Source organism: Erpetoichthys calabaricus, chromosome 10 (assembly GCF_900747795.2).
Source record: "Erpetoichthys calabaricus chromosome 10, fErpCal1.3, whole genome shotgun sequence".
NCBI classification, from domain to species: domain Eukaryota; kingdom Metazoa; phylum Chordata; class Cladistia; order Polypteriformes; family Polypteridae; genus Erpetoichthys; species Erpetoichthys calabaricus.
Window position 1 is genome coordinate 69,626,618 of NC_041403.2, and position 16,462 is coordinate 69,643,079.

The 16,462-nt window shown below is 37.9% G+C and overlaps 1 protein-coding gene across 17 annotated transcripts in view; it reads left to right on the plus strand.

Annotated features, from left to right (window-relative positions):
• LOC114659130 (calcium-activated chloride channel regulator 1-like) overlaps positions 1-16,462 on the plus strand; it is a 257,992-nt gene that overhangs the window by 42,261 nt on the left and 199,269 nt on the right. For 3 of the 17 annotated variants that reach the window (XR_007936127.1, XR_007936126.1, XM_051933054.1), the window contains exon 12: positions 2,831-2,998. The exons of 12 other annotated variants lie outside the window; for them this stretch is intronic. Coding sequence is in view for 2 of the 5 variants with exons in the window: in XM_051933054.1 (XP_051789014.1) it covers positions 2,831-2,998 (168 nt within the window). In the remaining 3 variants the exon portion in view is untranslated. Of the gene's footprint in view, positions 1-2,830; positions 2,999-3,645; positions 3,874-4,884; positions 5,635-16,462 lie in introns of all 17 variants that reach the window. 2 more of the 17 variants (XR_007936128.1, XM_051933067.1) reach the window with 2 other exon arrangements.

Genomic DNA, 16,462 nt, shown 5'->3' on the forward strand with positions numbered 1-16,462 from the left:
TACATGACTCCGCCTCCTCCATTACAGTGTATGGACAAAAAATATGTTCCAGTTATGACCATTACGCTTTGAATTTCGAAATGAAACCTGCCTAACTTTTGTAAGTAAGCTGTAAGGAATGAGCCTGCCAAATTTCAGCCTTCTACCTACACGGGAAGTTGGAGAATTAGTGATGAGTGAGTCAGTGAGTGAGTGAGTCAGTCAGTGAGGGCTTTGCCTTTTATTAGTATAGATATATGTGAATGTATGTATGTATGTATATATGTATGTCTATATTTATATGTATATATATATATATGTAGATATGTAAATTTGTATATGTATATATATATGTATATGTGGATGTGTATATGTAGATATGTATATATATGTATATATGTTTATGTATATATATGGTTACATAACCTCTTTAACACACTACTTCTCCGCTGCGAAGTGCAGGTATTTTGCTAGTGTATTATATAAGAAACAAATCCTAAGCTGAGAGTACAACTTCCAGAAAGCAGATGATCAAAACAAGTACTTAACAAAAAACTCAACAATGAAAGAAGCCAAAGCACACAATTGAAAGTTAACTATTACGTCAGTGAAGTGCTGAGGCTTCCAAAGCCTTTATGTACATTGAGAACAGTCTGTCAGTATCCATATTAGAGGGTCGCACCCTCTTGAGTATAAAATACAGAGGACAAGACACATAAGAAAAAGAATTACACACTAAGAAAAATACAGTTATGAAAATCCATTAATACTCAGTACTCAAAAGAAATAATAAAACACAAAAGGAAAAGAATGCAGAAATATGTTCAATAATGTACTGTAAATTACAAAAAAAATACTCAAAAGACAATAAAGTAAAACAAATAGATGTGAAAGAAGCTACAGGCAGTGGTAGAGTCCTGACAAATCCATAATACAAAAGAGCAGAGTGTGGATTACCCTGATGAAGGAGAAAAAATATTCACGATTGACAGGGATACCCAATGTGGGGCTTTAGTGTTTGGCGATAAGGAATATTCATGCATGTTAATTGGATAAGCGCTTGTATTTGACACACTCTGCCTCAGCACAGCTGGAGCATTTCAGAGCATTTATGTACTGAAGCCTTACGGATATAGTGAACAGAAGACAAGAATAATTATGTAAAAACTATGAAAGAAAAAGATGAACATAGGTCAGAAGAGATTAACAGAATTTCTCTGTCCCAGGATCCAATAACCCCCCATTTAACTCTCACTCACTTTCTGTAAAACCCAGAGTGATCTTTAGAAAATGGAATTGTTATTTGACATTGCAACGTATGATAGTTTGATAGTTTCTGTCTTACTTAACAGGTAGAAAATTCTTTGTTAGTTGTGGTGATTATACCTTGGAGACCCATGAAATTTTATATGGTGTACCACAAGGATCTATTCTGGATCCACTGCTCTTTATGATTAATATGCTTCCATTAGGTCAGATCATGTCAAAAAACAAGGTGAACTACAACAGCTATGTAGATGACACACGACTGTATTTATTTATAGCACCTGATGACCCTGATGCTCTTGGCTCTCTAAGGAGAAAACAGAAATCTTAGTGATTTGCAAAAATGGATGAAATAAACTTGATCATTTAGGTTTAAAAGGCAAGTCAGTGGTAAAGAATTTAGGGGTAACTATTGACTCTGACCAAATTTTAAATCACATATTAATCAGATTACTAGGACTGCATTTTTTCACTTAAGGAATACAGCTAAAGTTAGACCTCTTATAACTTTACAAGATGCTGAAAAATTAGTTAACACGTTTGTTTTCAGTTAACTTGATTACTGTAATGCACTCCTCTCAGGACAACCTAAGAAAGACATCAATCGGTTACAGTTAGTGCAGAATACAGCAGCAAGAATCTTAACTACAAAAAGAAAATCTGAGCACATTTCACCAGTCTTAGCATTGTTATATTGGTTACCTGTGTCATTTAGAATTGACTTTAAAATACTATTAATGGCTTACAAAGCCTCATTTAATCTTGCACCATCCTATACTTTGGAATGTTTGTCCCCTTGCATTCCAGGTCTTAACCTCAGATCTTAAAATGAAGGCCTGCTTATAATTACAAGAGACAACCTGAAAAGAAGTTTGCTGTTATGCACCTGAAATTTGAAATACTTTACCAACAGAAATTCACCTGGCTAATACTGTAGAACAATTTAAAACACTGCTAAAAATTCATTATTTTAAAATGGCTTTTTGATATCAACATTTTAATTGTATCCCTGTTAATCTATATGTACTTTGAATTATCATTTTCCTCTGGGTTCTTCAATTCCATACTAATCTGTGCTATTCTTTGCTCTCTTTTCTGGTTCTTCTGTGGTGGCGATTTGTGCTGCCATCACCTGATCAAGGTACCCTGCTGCCCCCTGTGCTTATGGATTGAATGGTGGGTGTCCCAGATGTCCACATGACCACCATCATCTTCATTTTTTTCAGCGTGAAGCCTAAAATCCATAAGGACTGATTTATAATGTTAGGTAGAATGCCCAGTGAGCAATTTGGCCTTGGAACCCCCGCAGATTTTGTTTTTTTTTTTCTGTTCTCCTGTCCATTTGACCTTACTTATTTGTTTGTTTCATACTGTATAACATTATTGCCAAATTTTGTTTATGTTTTATAGTAACTTCCTCATATTTTATTTTGTAAAGCACTTTGAGCTACATTGTTTGTATAAAAATGTGCTATATAAATACATGTTGATTTTGTTTTAACAATACAATGATTATGTTATTTTCATGCTCAGCTATATTTCTCACAAGTTACTTTTTAAATAATCACATTGGTGTTATTTTCAGGGGCTGATTTGGTCAAAAATGATGGCATTTACTCTTCTTATATGACTGATTATGATGGAACTGGCAGGTACAACTTCAAAGTCCAAGTCTCAAAACTTCAGAATGAAACTAAGGCTGCAGCTGGACACACCTCAGGTGCCATGTACGTTCAAGGATATCTGGAAAATGGTAAGAGTATTAATATAGATATTTGTATCATTCCAATCATGCAGCATGCTACGATATTTTTAACATTCATTTTAATGTGATTATACAGCAAGTAAGTGTAAATGAAGTTTTAAAACATAGCAAACTGTCTTATATTGGTGAATAATCACTAAAATGAATGTTAATCATGCACTTCTATAAGATTTCTAAAAAACTTATTTTTTGCATTGCACTAACAAAAATATTTTTATTAATAGAGCTACTGTTTATCACAGGTACTCTGTTTATAATCATAATGAACTAAATTAAGATGAAATAATTACAACTCATAATTTTTAAAGTTTAATACATGATATGTCATCCTTAATCTCAATCATGACCATTAAGAAATTGGCCTGTGATTCACATTTCATTACATAAAATATGGTAACCAGAAAGTACTTGTGACAAGTTTAAATTTAAGTAAGTTTGCAAGGTGCCCATGTGTAGAGTGTAATACAATATCGTGATTGGGTGATGTTGTCCATTTAGGTTTTAACAGGCTGTTTTTAATGATGTGGCTACACATCACTAAGTGGCTCATCAGAAGTGATCGAATGTCATGGTCACCTTCTGACGTCTTCCATTGTAGATCTCTATAATGATCATCTATGTGATGTTATATTTAGGTACTGTTCATCTGAACCCACCAAAACCAGTTGCTGCTGATGAGGACTTTCCTGTTGAAAATTTTGTCAGAACTAAGTCTGGAGGGACATTCATGGTGAAGGTGGTGCCTCCTGCCAACCAAGATGTTTTTCCTCCTTGTCAAATTACTGATTTGTCAGCAGAATTATTAAATAATACTGTTATTCTGGCATGGACAGCACCAGGTGATGACATGGATAAAGGCACAGGTAACTTTTTAGCACTATATATGAAAGTTGTGGTCAGTCTCTGCGGTGCACCACTTACAAATTTTTACCAGATCAATCCTTACAGCTTAATGGAACACTGGAGTTGGTGTGAAATGGTGATGAGAATACCATTAAGAACTAAATAATCTTTACTAAAAGCACTTTGTAGTAGTAAGGTGTTGTACCGTGTTAGCCATTATGGATGCAATGAGAAGTCAAGCAAAATGACACCTTTTATAGGCTAACTAAAAAGACTACAATAGAAATGGGGCCTGAGCTGCCTCAAAACCTTGTATATTGTAATCTTTTTATTTAGCCAATAAAAGGTGTCATTTTGTTTGACTTCTTACTGCATAAAAAAAATTTTAAAATTAATTTTAGTTTAATATAATACATTAGATCCATTTTGACACCTAGCATCATAAACACAAAGGCTTTGAATTCAGAATAAACAAGAAGTCTACCTTTAGAGTGTCCAGAAATGCTTTTGAGCTCTGGCATATTGTGTTCAAATGAACATTTATGTGGGTTTTTTCACATTCTCCACATGTCTCACCAGGGTTACTCTTGGTTTCGTCCACATCAAAAAGATGTGCAGATTAGACTGACTGCTAACTCTGTGCATTACATTGGTTTAGAGTCATGTGGAGAAAATTCCTGCCTTGTGGCTAACACTGCTGGACAGACTCCCAAACCACTGCAACAGATAAAGTGGATCACCAGAGCATTTTAACTGTAACATTGAAACCTGAGAGGTTCTGTACTGAATAAATTGCCTTTCATTGCTTAGAATTCATTGAATGAATTTACAGCAACAGACAATGGAGCCAGTCTTAGACAAATACCTAAAATATCCAGAATCATGCTTAAATCTTACCTACAAAATTGGAACCAATTTTGTGAAATGTGACTTCTGAATGAAACTGAATAATGAGTCAATACATGAGGCTGAGGTTTGGGGCCTGCTGTATTTAACTCATTCTGATATTCTGCATTATCTGTGTTTCTTAGTGGCAGAGTATGAGATACGAAAGAGCAAGCAAGCAGTGGACCTGAGAGACAATTTTCACAATGCTACCCAGATCAACACTTCCAGCATTATTCCCTTGACAGCGAGATCGAGAGAGCAGTTCTCATTTGACCTGGAAGAGGAAGAAAAAGTTAACAACAGTGCCATATTTTTTGCTGTTGTTTCACGTGATGAAAGTCTTCTTGCTTCAGATGTGTCCAACATAGCCCATGTAGTGATTTATCATCCAAGTCCTAAAAGCCGGGATCCTGATACTAGCAATCAAAACAGGAAGCTCACAGTGGGCCTAGCTGTGTCTTTAGTCACAATTATTTTATGTTCTGTTCTTGGCCTAATTGCCTTAATTATTAACAAAAGGAACAGTGGAATGATGGTATTAGATGAAGAACATGTTAGGAAAAAGTTAAATATAGTTGCAGATGCTTAATAAACAAAGAACTGTTTTAAATGATATATCTAAATAAGATCATCTACTGGCAATCAAAGTGAAAAGAAAGACTGTGGTATTTTCCTATTGGCTTTTTTTAACTTATATTTTGCAATATTTTATGCTATTTAATGCTGATGGATGTGTTTTGTAAATATGAACTTTTAATGATACAATATTTGAATGTTATTAAAATTATATTACCAAAAATCTGTTGTAAGTAGGAGTTTGGGTTCTTTGGTAATCTCCTAAGATTCCAAAAGATGTGTACATTAGGTTGACTTGTGATGCCTAGCTAGCCATTGTATAGCATCATTGTATATTTTTTATTCTTTTTTATATATTTATTAATATATTCCTACTGAAGTGTATTTGAATTTGTTTTTTGTGAAATACTGCTTTTTCATTATGTTTATTATGTCATTAATAATGCTACCCTACTGTACTTTATCTTGATTTAGCACTGAATTGAGGTCAGTTCTTTGTGGAGTGCTCAAGTTCTCCTCATGTTCAAGTGGAGACCCCAGATCTCTTCCACAGTTCAAAGGGATTTCTGTTGGACTGTATTGGCTTGGTGTATCTTAGTGCGGTTGTGAGTTTCCATAGCTAGAATAGTACTACTGTATGATCAGCCAGGGTGGGTTCTGGCTTGAAATGATTCTGAATAGCTAAATCAGTGAATGACAATGTGTATAAAATAACTTAAAGATTTTTTCAGTTGTGTAATTATCAATTTTCTTCTTTCAACTTTTTTTTGTCTGCTTATTCCCTTTCCATTCATTGAATGAAAGTGAAAAGATTAGGATATACCCACAGAGCTGAATTCATTTAGTAATTAGAGTTTAAATTGAGTGTAGGACAGTGGTGTAATATCTAGTGCTGCTGCCTCACAGTCTGTGAGTTCTTGCTTCATATCCCAGTCTGGTCACTGCCTATTTGGACTAGGCAACTGAGCTTTTCTCCAGATACTCAGCTTTCTTTCCAGATCCTAGAGATATGTGTACTTTGTTAATTAAATTGGACTGTTATGTGTGAGGGTGTTGGGTGCTCTTTGATGGACTGGCATCCCATCCAGTGATGGTCCCTGTCACTCATCTGCTGTTGCTAGGAAGAGCTCTGGCATCCCAACACCCTCAACTGGAATGGGGTTGTTTGGAAAGTGGATGGATGGGTATACAGTATAGCTAGATATTTATAGATATTTAAAATAAGAAAGAATTCAAAGAGATGTTCACCTAAGGCAGCAAATCAGCAGTCAGAGTTAGACAAAATGAAATTCTGGAGAGGAAGGAAGGAGTTATGGCACCTGGACAGAGGCATTTGTATGTTTTTTTCTCTCATTTTAAAGGAACATATCAGCTGTCAAAAGCTCATTACAGAAACATAAAGTTACTTATACTATGGTTTAATATAGTATTGCATTTCATAGTGTTGAGTAGAATCTGAATATTTTATAACTAACAATAAATAAAAAATGTGTTCTGCAAGTTGTTTTAGTGTATTTTTTAAGTAGTAAATATTTGCCTAAAAATTTGAGGTGCCTTATGTTTTATTATGTTTCAAAAATACTGCTAAAGAGCAAAAGATATCCTTCTATGTACAAATAATGATTCATGATTCAACATTCAAGGGTTGTATCCATTACACACAGTTAGACATGTACAATGTGCAGTGAAATGAAAAATGTTAGCCTACTCCAAGACTGTGCAAAACAAAAGCAAACACGCAATAGAAGAAAAATATAAAATTAAGAGGATAATAAAATTAACTAAATTAAATAAAATTAACTAAATTAAGTTAAATTAAAATTAAGTTAAAATCCAAAATCTGAAACAGTAAAAAGTGTAAATTGACTGTGCAGCAAGATAAAGTAAGGGTGCCAGGAGTTTTAAGATTGAATGTTTGCTTGGCCTGTCAGATTTCAGGATCGTAATGGCCAAAGGGTAAAAGCTCCCCTTGAATCTCTCAGTCTCTGCCATTAGTCTGTACACACCCTGGTACCTGAAGCCGCTCATCCTCTCAACAGGAGCTCCATTTATGCTTATGGGGCTGTAGATCTGCTGCTGCTTCCGTCTGAAGTTCACCACTATCTCCTTTGTCTTGCTGACATTCAGTAAGAGGTTATGAGCCTGGCACCATACTACCAAGTTCTCTGCCCTGTCCAAATAAGCCTCCTCATTGTTGTTGGAAATGTATCATCAGCAAACTTAACAATGGTGTTGGAGCTGTGTTTGGCCACACAGTCGTGCATGTAAAAGGGAGCACAGAAGAGGACTCAGTACACAGCCTTGTTTAACTCCTGTGTTGATAGTGTTGGAGAAACAGTTGCCTTCACTCACCACCTGAGGCCTGCCTGTTAGAAAATCCAACCCCCAGTCACAGAGGGGAAAGTTCAATCCCAGGTCTTTGAGCTTTGTTGCCAATAAATGGGGGACAATGGTGTTAAAGAACAAGATGTAGTCTATAAACAGCAGTCTTGCGTAATTCCCCTTGTTGCTGTCCACATGGGACAGAGAGTTGTGCAGAATAGACCTTTTTATATGGTATGCAGACTGGAGTGGATCAAAGTTGCTTGGAAGGAAACAACAGATGTAGTTGCCTACCTATCAAGGACAAAGACTAACATCATTTCATGCAGACAGAGACGTCACTGCTTCTGGTAAGACACGCAGTGGGGGACTCTGTGTTTATCTAAACAATGATCGGTGTGTCGATGCTATGGCAGTCATGACTTATTGCTTATTGCAGCTGGAGTTTTTAGTGGTGAAATGTCGATTGTTTTATCTGCAAAGAGTATTCATTGCCATTATAGTTGTTGCAGTGTTCATCCCGCATCGCCCCCACCAGTGCAATTGCAAATGCATTGCTTGACTTGCATGGCGTCATCAGTGAGCAGGAAACGGCCCATCCCGATGGCTTTTTTTATCATTGCTGGTGATTTCAACCATGCCAATTTTGGGGTGAGAATATGCTGGACCTTTTTTACACAAACAATAAAGATTCTCACAAGGCTATACCTTGCCTCCATTTGGGATTCTCAGATTACCTTTGTGTTATGCTGTCCCCAGCATACAGGTTACTGCTGACAATCCAGGGTAGCACAAATAACCATAGGAGTCTGGCCTGAAGGAGCCAACTCAGCATAGCAGGATTGCTTTGAATCTACAGACTGGAATATGTTCAGGGAGGCAGCCAACTATGACCAGCATATTAATTTAGAGGAATACACTGACTCTGTTACTGGGTACATAGGAAAGGGCATTGAGGATGTCACTGTTGAAAAAAATATCATTATACTAGCCAACCAGAAGTCACGGCTCTGCTGAGACCAAGAGATACTGATTAGGAGATGAAGGGGCTCTCAGACAAGCAAGGGCTGAACATTCCAAATCCTTCTGGAAAGCTAAAAGTCAGTATGCCCATAAAAAAACCAACAACTTCTGTGACTTGAAAGTACCTAGATGCATGTAGCAGGACATCTGGGCCTTAACGGATTATAAAATCTCACCACAGACCTATAGCATTGATACTTGCTTCTCTGACATGCTCAACAACTTTTATGCATGTATTGAGGCTCAAAACAACACACAAGTAATAAGTCCATGCTCTCCCTTAAGGAACAGGAACTCCATCTGGACCCTGCTGATGTAAGGCAGACACTTTCCAGAGTCAACCCATGGAAAGATGCAGGACCAGACAACATTCATGGGCATGTGCTTAGAGACTGTGCTGACCTACTGGCCAATGTCTTCACAGACATCTGTAACATCTCTTTGAGCCAGATTGTGGTCCTCACATGCTTCAAAAAGCCATTCTAATGTCAAAGAAGTCAACGGTGACGTGTCTTAATGACTACCGCCCTGTACCACTGACTCCCATCATGATAAACTGCTTCAAACACTTGTTGAAAGAACACATCAACTCCATCCTCCCCACCTCTCCGGACCCACTCCAGTTTGCTTACCATCCAAATTGCTCCACTGATGATACCATCTCCCATACCTTGTGCACTGTACTGTTTCACCTGAACACCAGGGATATGTATGTCAGAATGCTGTTTGCTCATTTCAGCTCAGTGTTCAACAATATTATTCCCCAGCAGATGGTGAGAAAACTCTATCTGCTGGGCCTTGATATCCCTCTTTGTAATTTGATTCTGGACTTTAATAGAGAGGCCACAATCAGTGTGCATTGGCAGAAGACCATCTAATACCATCAAGCTGAGCATAGGTGCCCCCCAAGGCTGCATGCTGAGCCCACTATTGTTTATGCTGCTCAGCAATGACTGCACTGCCAAGTCTGAGTCCAACATCATTGTCAAGTTTGTGGATTATACAAACATAGTGGGTCTCATTAGCAACGATGATGAAGCATCCTTCAGAGAGGTGGTTGAACGCCTGGTGAGGCAGTGTGGTGAATGCCGTGTGTGTGAATGTTGATAAGACAAAAGAGATGCTAGTCAATTTCAGAAGAACATTGGCTAACTATTCACCACTGCTCACCAATGGCTCTGCTGTGGAGAGAGTCAGTAGCAACAAGTTTCTTGGGATGCTAATTTCTAATGACATTTCCTGGACAATCAATACCAACTCTTTTGTCAATAAGGTAGAACAACACCTCTTTTTCTGTGGAGACTGAAGCAAATCACCTTGCCACAACCCATTCTTACCACCTTTGACAGATGAACTGTGGGGAGCGTTGTGACAAACTTTATCACTGTGTGGTTTGGGAACAGCAAAGCCCATGGGTGTAAGATTCTGCAGCATGTAGTGAGGACCATTGTGGGAATCAAAGGGGTCTCCCTCTCATTAATTCAGGATATCTTTCAGACATGCTGACTGTGTAGAGCCTATGCCATTGTGAAAGACATTTCTCAACTGTCACATGCATTGTTTGACCTCCTGCAGTCAGATAGAAGATACCACAACATTAGAACCAGCACAGCCAGATCCTATAACAGCTTCTTTCTCCAGGCTGTCAGACTTTTGAAATCCTACATGTTACCTAGTACCATATTCCTATAACATCCCCCCAATTATGCACTCACTGTCACTTTGCACTCTGCACTTTAATATGGATATCGAGCATTGTTCAAGCTTTATAGTCCAGTATCTTTTGTCTTGTTATATTTTATTGTTTCTCTGGTTTTTGGCAATGTCATGGTGTATGTTAAATGTATATTGCTTTGCCTACGAAACGGGAACTGTAATGAACGAAATTGTGTTCAATCATGACAATAAAAATTGAGTTGAGTTGAGTCTTTAATAATCCCCTTGAAGCACTTCATGACAATAGATGTAAGTACTACAGGTTGATAATCATTTAGGCACATTAGTTTGTTGTTCCCTGGTATGGGAACAATAACAAATTTTTAAAAAACATGTAGGAACCACAGACTAGGCTAAACAGTCATTGAGGATGGATGTAAACACTTCAGCTAGCTGATCAGCACTGACCTGGTGCTTTTCTGTAGTTCACACTCCTTAGAGCATGCAGGGCATCGCGTTGTGAAACAGAGACAATAAGTCTGTTGTTCTGAACGTTGTTAATGCTAGCTCTATTATCCTTGTTAGCTGGCAAGTTAATGCTAGCTCTATTAGTGACAAACCATGCATAGAAAGTGTTCAGGTCGTCAGCCAGAGGAGAGTCAACTCACACAGTGGGTTTACCTCTAAAGTCTGTAATGGTCTGTAGTCTCCGCCACATTTGTCTGCTGTCCCCCAGATGCAAATTAGACTCCACTTTCTCCTTGTACAGCCTCTTTGCCTTTTTCACGACCATTCCTTAGACAGTAGTAGGCTGCCTTGTACACAGAATAGTCTCCAGTCACAGTCCCACAATGTGTGTGTTCGCCAAGTCCCATATGATTTTGTCCACCCACGGCTTCTGATTGGGGATACACATGCTTATTTATGTTGGAATGATGAACTCTGCTAGCATTGCAGCAAAGCTAACTGCTACATCCACAAACTTGTTGACATCATTAGAGCTCAACAGGAATGTGTCCCATTCCACATCATCAAACATGTCCTGTAGCATAGCTTCTGAACGGGCGGACCAGCATATAGAGCTCTTTTGTCACCAGAGCCTCTCTCATGATGCATTGTTTATACATGGTGAGAAGGAAAATGGTGGTGTGGTCTGACCTGCTGAAAGTTGGTTGTAAAAGTGCATTGTAGCCTGACTAAATGTAACAATGATACAGTGTGTTTCTCCCTCTGGTTGGGCATGTGACATGCTAGTGAAAGTCCCCCGCCACAATCAATGCTGCGTCCAGGTGCTTGATTAGATGTTCGCTAAGCACATTGTTGAGTTTAGACAAAGCCTGATCTATGTTAGCCTGAGGGTTAATATAGACAGAGGTGATGATAACAGCAGAAAACTAGTGTGGCAAGTAATGAAGACAGCAAATGAGCATAAGATCTTTCAGAACAGGAGTGCAAGAGAGTCAAGATGTTCCTGGGATCACACCATTTATTGTTTATTATAAAATAGAAACCTCCACATTTTACTTCACCGTACTGAACCATTCTGTTTATCTGAAAGATGGAGAACTACTCAGATGGGGTTACTGTTTGGTTCAGTATTACAGTTGAAAGCCACCTTTTGGTCAAACAAAGAACTTTGCAGTCTCTGATGTCCCACTGGAATTTAATCCTGGCTTGGAGATCATCCATCTTGTTTTCGAGTGACTGCACAATTGCAAGCATGATAGTGGATAGAGGAAGGTGTGGTTTATTCCTCAGTCTGTTCTGCATGCTGACTCTTTTGTCGTGGTGTTTCTTTCTCCATCACCATGGTTTGGCTCCTGTAGCACTTTTGTTATTGTTGCCCTCACCATGTAAATTCACCACGGAGAATCTTACCTGGACTTGACAGGTCAATAGGTAAGTTGCCTGGAAATTGCTCCCAAAGTTTAAAAGTGTTCCCCTGTCTAAATGATCAAAGTGGTGGAAGTTTGGGCAAACAATGTGATGGAAAATAACCAAAACGTTATTTAAGCACACAATCTTAACAGAGTGAGCAAGACGTCAGCCAGGAGGTTATTGATTCCTATTCCAGTTGTGATAAAAAAAATAATGGATCAACTGGAAGATTCTGAACAGTTCATTCATCAGTATGAGTGAGGGATGGGGGGGGGGATGGGGGGGTAGGGGGGGGGGGGGGGGGCTGGAGGTGCATTGCTCCTCTGGTTTGGTCCCAGCCTGGACACCTGAAGGGTTGTCTAGAACTTGTAATTTCAAAAGGCAGCCTTGTTGTGGTCCTTGGGTGCTGCCAGAGGGTACTGTTGAGAATACACTTCCATATGACCCGGAAGTGCTTCCATTATACGAGGCCATGGCTCGAGAAGTACTTCCGGGTCTATCATAAAAGGAAGCCATCTCACTTCAAATATTGAGTCAGAGTTGGGAGGCAGAGGGCAAAACTCAACTGGAGGAGGGGAAATATGTATTGTGTTCATTGGAGATTGTGGTGTGAACTTTGAAAAAGAAAGGTATTGTGAATAAAAAAAAACAATTTGTTTGCACCCATGACTGTCTTTGTGTGATTGTGTTCGGGTTTGAGGCTTGGTGGTGTCCCCTGGACGTCACAACAGTAAAGCAATGCTATTCACAAAAAAAATTTAGACGGCAGAAAATAAAAAACTTAGGACTGTCACGATGATTATCCATATTAGTTTATAAAGTAATTAAGGTCAGGTGCTGCTAATTGGGTGTACTTAAATAATTAATGACCAGGAAGTGGTGACATCTCAAAATAAAAGTAGTTCCCTCTGGAGTTTGGTCTAGAGGGTTGATAACAACATACTAGGGACAGATGGCACCAGCAGTGATCTCAGAGAAACAACTGTTACTGCTCATCAGTGCAGAGAAGGATTATCATCTCTTTCGAAACCATCTGAAGTCCGTCATTATGCAATGAGAATATTATTTACAAATGGAAAACATTCAGGATGGTTGCCAATCATTCCAGGTATGAACAACCCACTAAATTCATCCAAAGCTAACACCATTTGATACTCAGAGAATTTGCAAGGAACCCTAAAGGCATCTGTCAGCATTCCAAATATGATAATTCATGACTCTAACATCAGAATAAGTTCAAACAAGAATGGCTTTTAAGAAAATGTAGCAAGTGGAGAGTCTGTTTCTCTAAAAGATGTATATTGCAGAACAGCATAGATCTGCAAAGTTGCTCTTGAATGAACAACAAGAGTTTTAGGACAATATTCTCTGGATTTATGGGGTCATTACACACAATACCATATTTGGCAAAAGCCCAAGCAAAACATATTGCTACAATAACCACTCATCCATTGTCAAGTACTGTGGTGGAGGCATGATGATGTAAAGCTGTTTTGCAGTCAGAAGATCTGGGACACCTCACAGTAATCAAGTTTAACATGAAATCACATTTATACAAGACTGTTCTACAGGAAAGTGTGAGGCCATTTGCCCAAAATTTAAAGTTTGAATGAAACTGTATCATACCATGGGACAATGATCCCAATCACACCAACAAATGTAGAAGAATCAAATGTTTGGAATGGTCATGTCAAAGTCAAGACCAAAACCCAATTGAGAAACTGTGATGGGATCTTCCAAGGTTTTAATTTTCCTTGTACTGAAGCAGTGTTGTGAAGAGGAAAGAGAGGGGTTGGGAGTATTCAATGATACAGCACACTGCCGTACCAACTACACAACGAACCATTTCATGATATCAATTAGGACTATTTTTGAAAACGTGTGCCATGAAAGAAAATTTCATTATATATATCATTATAATAATATATCAAGTAACGGTAAAATGCATTAAACTAGCTGTCAACACTGGTGGATACTGCCTTGCAAGGGTCACCAGACTTTATAGACCAGTTGTAATGAAATCCTTTGTAGTGCTTTTATTTGTGACCTGGGCTGTTTCCCTAGTGCCAGGTTTAGGACAGTTGGGCAGAAGGCTGCCAAGAAGATGCTGTGCATGGAATGAGTTAGTAGAAGTGAGTCTGAGCCACCGATGCACAGGGACTGGCCCTCTCTTCTTGCTGCATCCCATAAAAGGTCTATAGGTGTAGGGGCTGACAAGGTGGATGTAAGTCCTGTGGCTACTGCCGTGGATTAGAGAGATGGGTCTGCTTAGATAGGCGAAAGTATTCTGCTGGGACGGTCTCAATTCGAGTGTGAGATTGAGAGGGCTGGAGTCCCAGTAGGTGGGAGGCTGCGAGTGAGCTAATGTAATATAGATAGCAATAGTATAGTCTGCTAAAAGAAAAAAATAATAATAAATATATATATATATATATATATATATATATATATATATATATATATATATATATATATATAGAACAGCCTAGGATAAATTTATATTATAATATTAGATAGTTTAGCAGTTTAGCATACGTTAGTATAGGGGTTACGGAGAATGTGAGGAAGCAGTGACAACTGAGAGAATATAAATTCTGTGCAGATGTAAATACAGCATTTCTTGTGGGTTTGTGTATACGTGTATTACAGGCTTGGATAGAATATAACGTTGTGTAAGCAAGTAGGCACATCTATACATATATATATATATATATATATATATATATATATATATATATATATATATATATATATATATATATATAAATATGGAGTGATTGGGTGATTGATTGCAAGCTAAAGGTGTGTCTGTATGAGCTCCGCTTTCCTTCAGTGGTAGAGAAAAGCCAAGCAAAATGACACCTTTTATTGGCTAACTAGAAAGATTACAATATGCAAGCTTTCGAGGCAACTCAGGCCCCTTCTTCAGGCAAGATGTAATCAGTGGTAGTGAAATAAACCACAAGGATTGGAAGCAAGTGTGATTGTGAATGAGCTCCGGGACCCAAGTAGTGGGTAATGAGAGACACAGTAAAGTGACTAAGCACATAAAAAGTGTAAGTGGGATCTTGTAATAAAATACCATTTTCATAGAGGCATATTAAGAGATTTTTTAATCAAGGCAGTGTGACTGTAAGGAGGTTTAGAAATGCAAAATATATATATATATGAAAAAGAACAATAGCAATTGAGAGTATTTGAGTAAAGCGGATAAAACACATTTTAGAAACCAGAGTGCATTTAGAAGAGATTGGTGTGTCAGAAACTAAAAAAAAAGACAAAAAAGATGAGAGAACAGAGAATACGCTGCAAAAATGCATACGCAAAAACTGACAAAAAAACTGTTAATGGAAGTTTCTTTGCTTGTATTTAGAAAAAATCTGCCAAAGGAGTCAGTAAAGTTTACTTGACAAGATTTCTTAAAGTAAGTTTAATGCCATGATTTAAATACTTTTCACTTAGCTCAGATTTCGTTTTTGTGCTGTACTAGGATTTGATAAAAAGAAAACAAAAATTTATAGACGAAAATAATAGAACTTGCTATTAAGAAACATCACTGAAATAAGCATAAGAAAATTAGAAGGAGAGGAACAGGTGTGAGTATATATGAATTAGAAAGGTATTTTAAGTAGCATTTAGATAACAAAAATGTAAGAGAAGTGTTGAAAGAGTTAACTCGATCCAAATACTTGTGTTTGATATATTGAAGAATAATCTGAACCATATTTACAGTTTGCTAAGCAAAACAGCCCTGAGACAAGAGTAGAAAGAAAGCATTAAAAGAAAGATGAGGCAACAGAAAAATTGGAGAGCACATAGATTATGTGTGTATGTTTATATATATGTGGGAAAAGAATATAATTAAATGGGACAAAAAGCAGCATGTATCATATTCAGTTCTGAAGGTACCTGGTGCACGCTGACATTTGTGTGTGTATGTATTATTTGTTCTGTGTATCCTCGTGTGTGTGTGTGTGTGTGTGTTAGTGCTGAACCTATTCAGTGAGTGTGTGTCTCTCCCATGCATAGTAGTGGCCTTTGTGTAAAGTCTCTTCTAATCCCCTTATCATCTCTCTAGTGCTGTTTGAGTGGAAAACAGTTTGTTGAAATTTATTAATATATGAGCTTGGACAGAGCTGTATGTTTGTGGGAAGAGAAAATGAAACCTGGAGACCTCTGGGTAATGTAGTTCTATTGTAATGAGAGTGACTGTTCATAGGCTGAACTGAGTATTGAGGAAAGTCAGAAGAGCGACGTTTGGAGGCT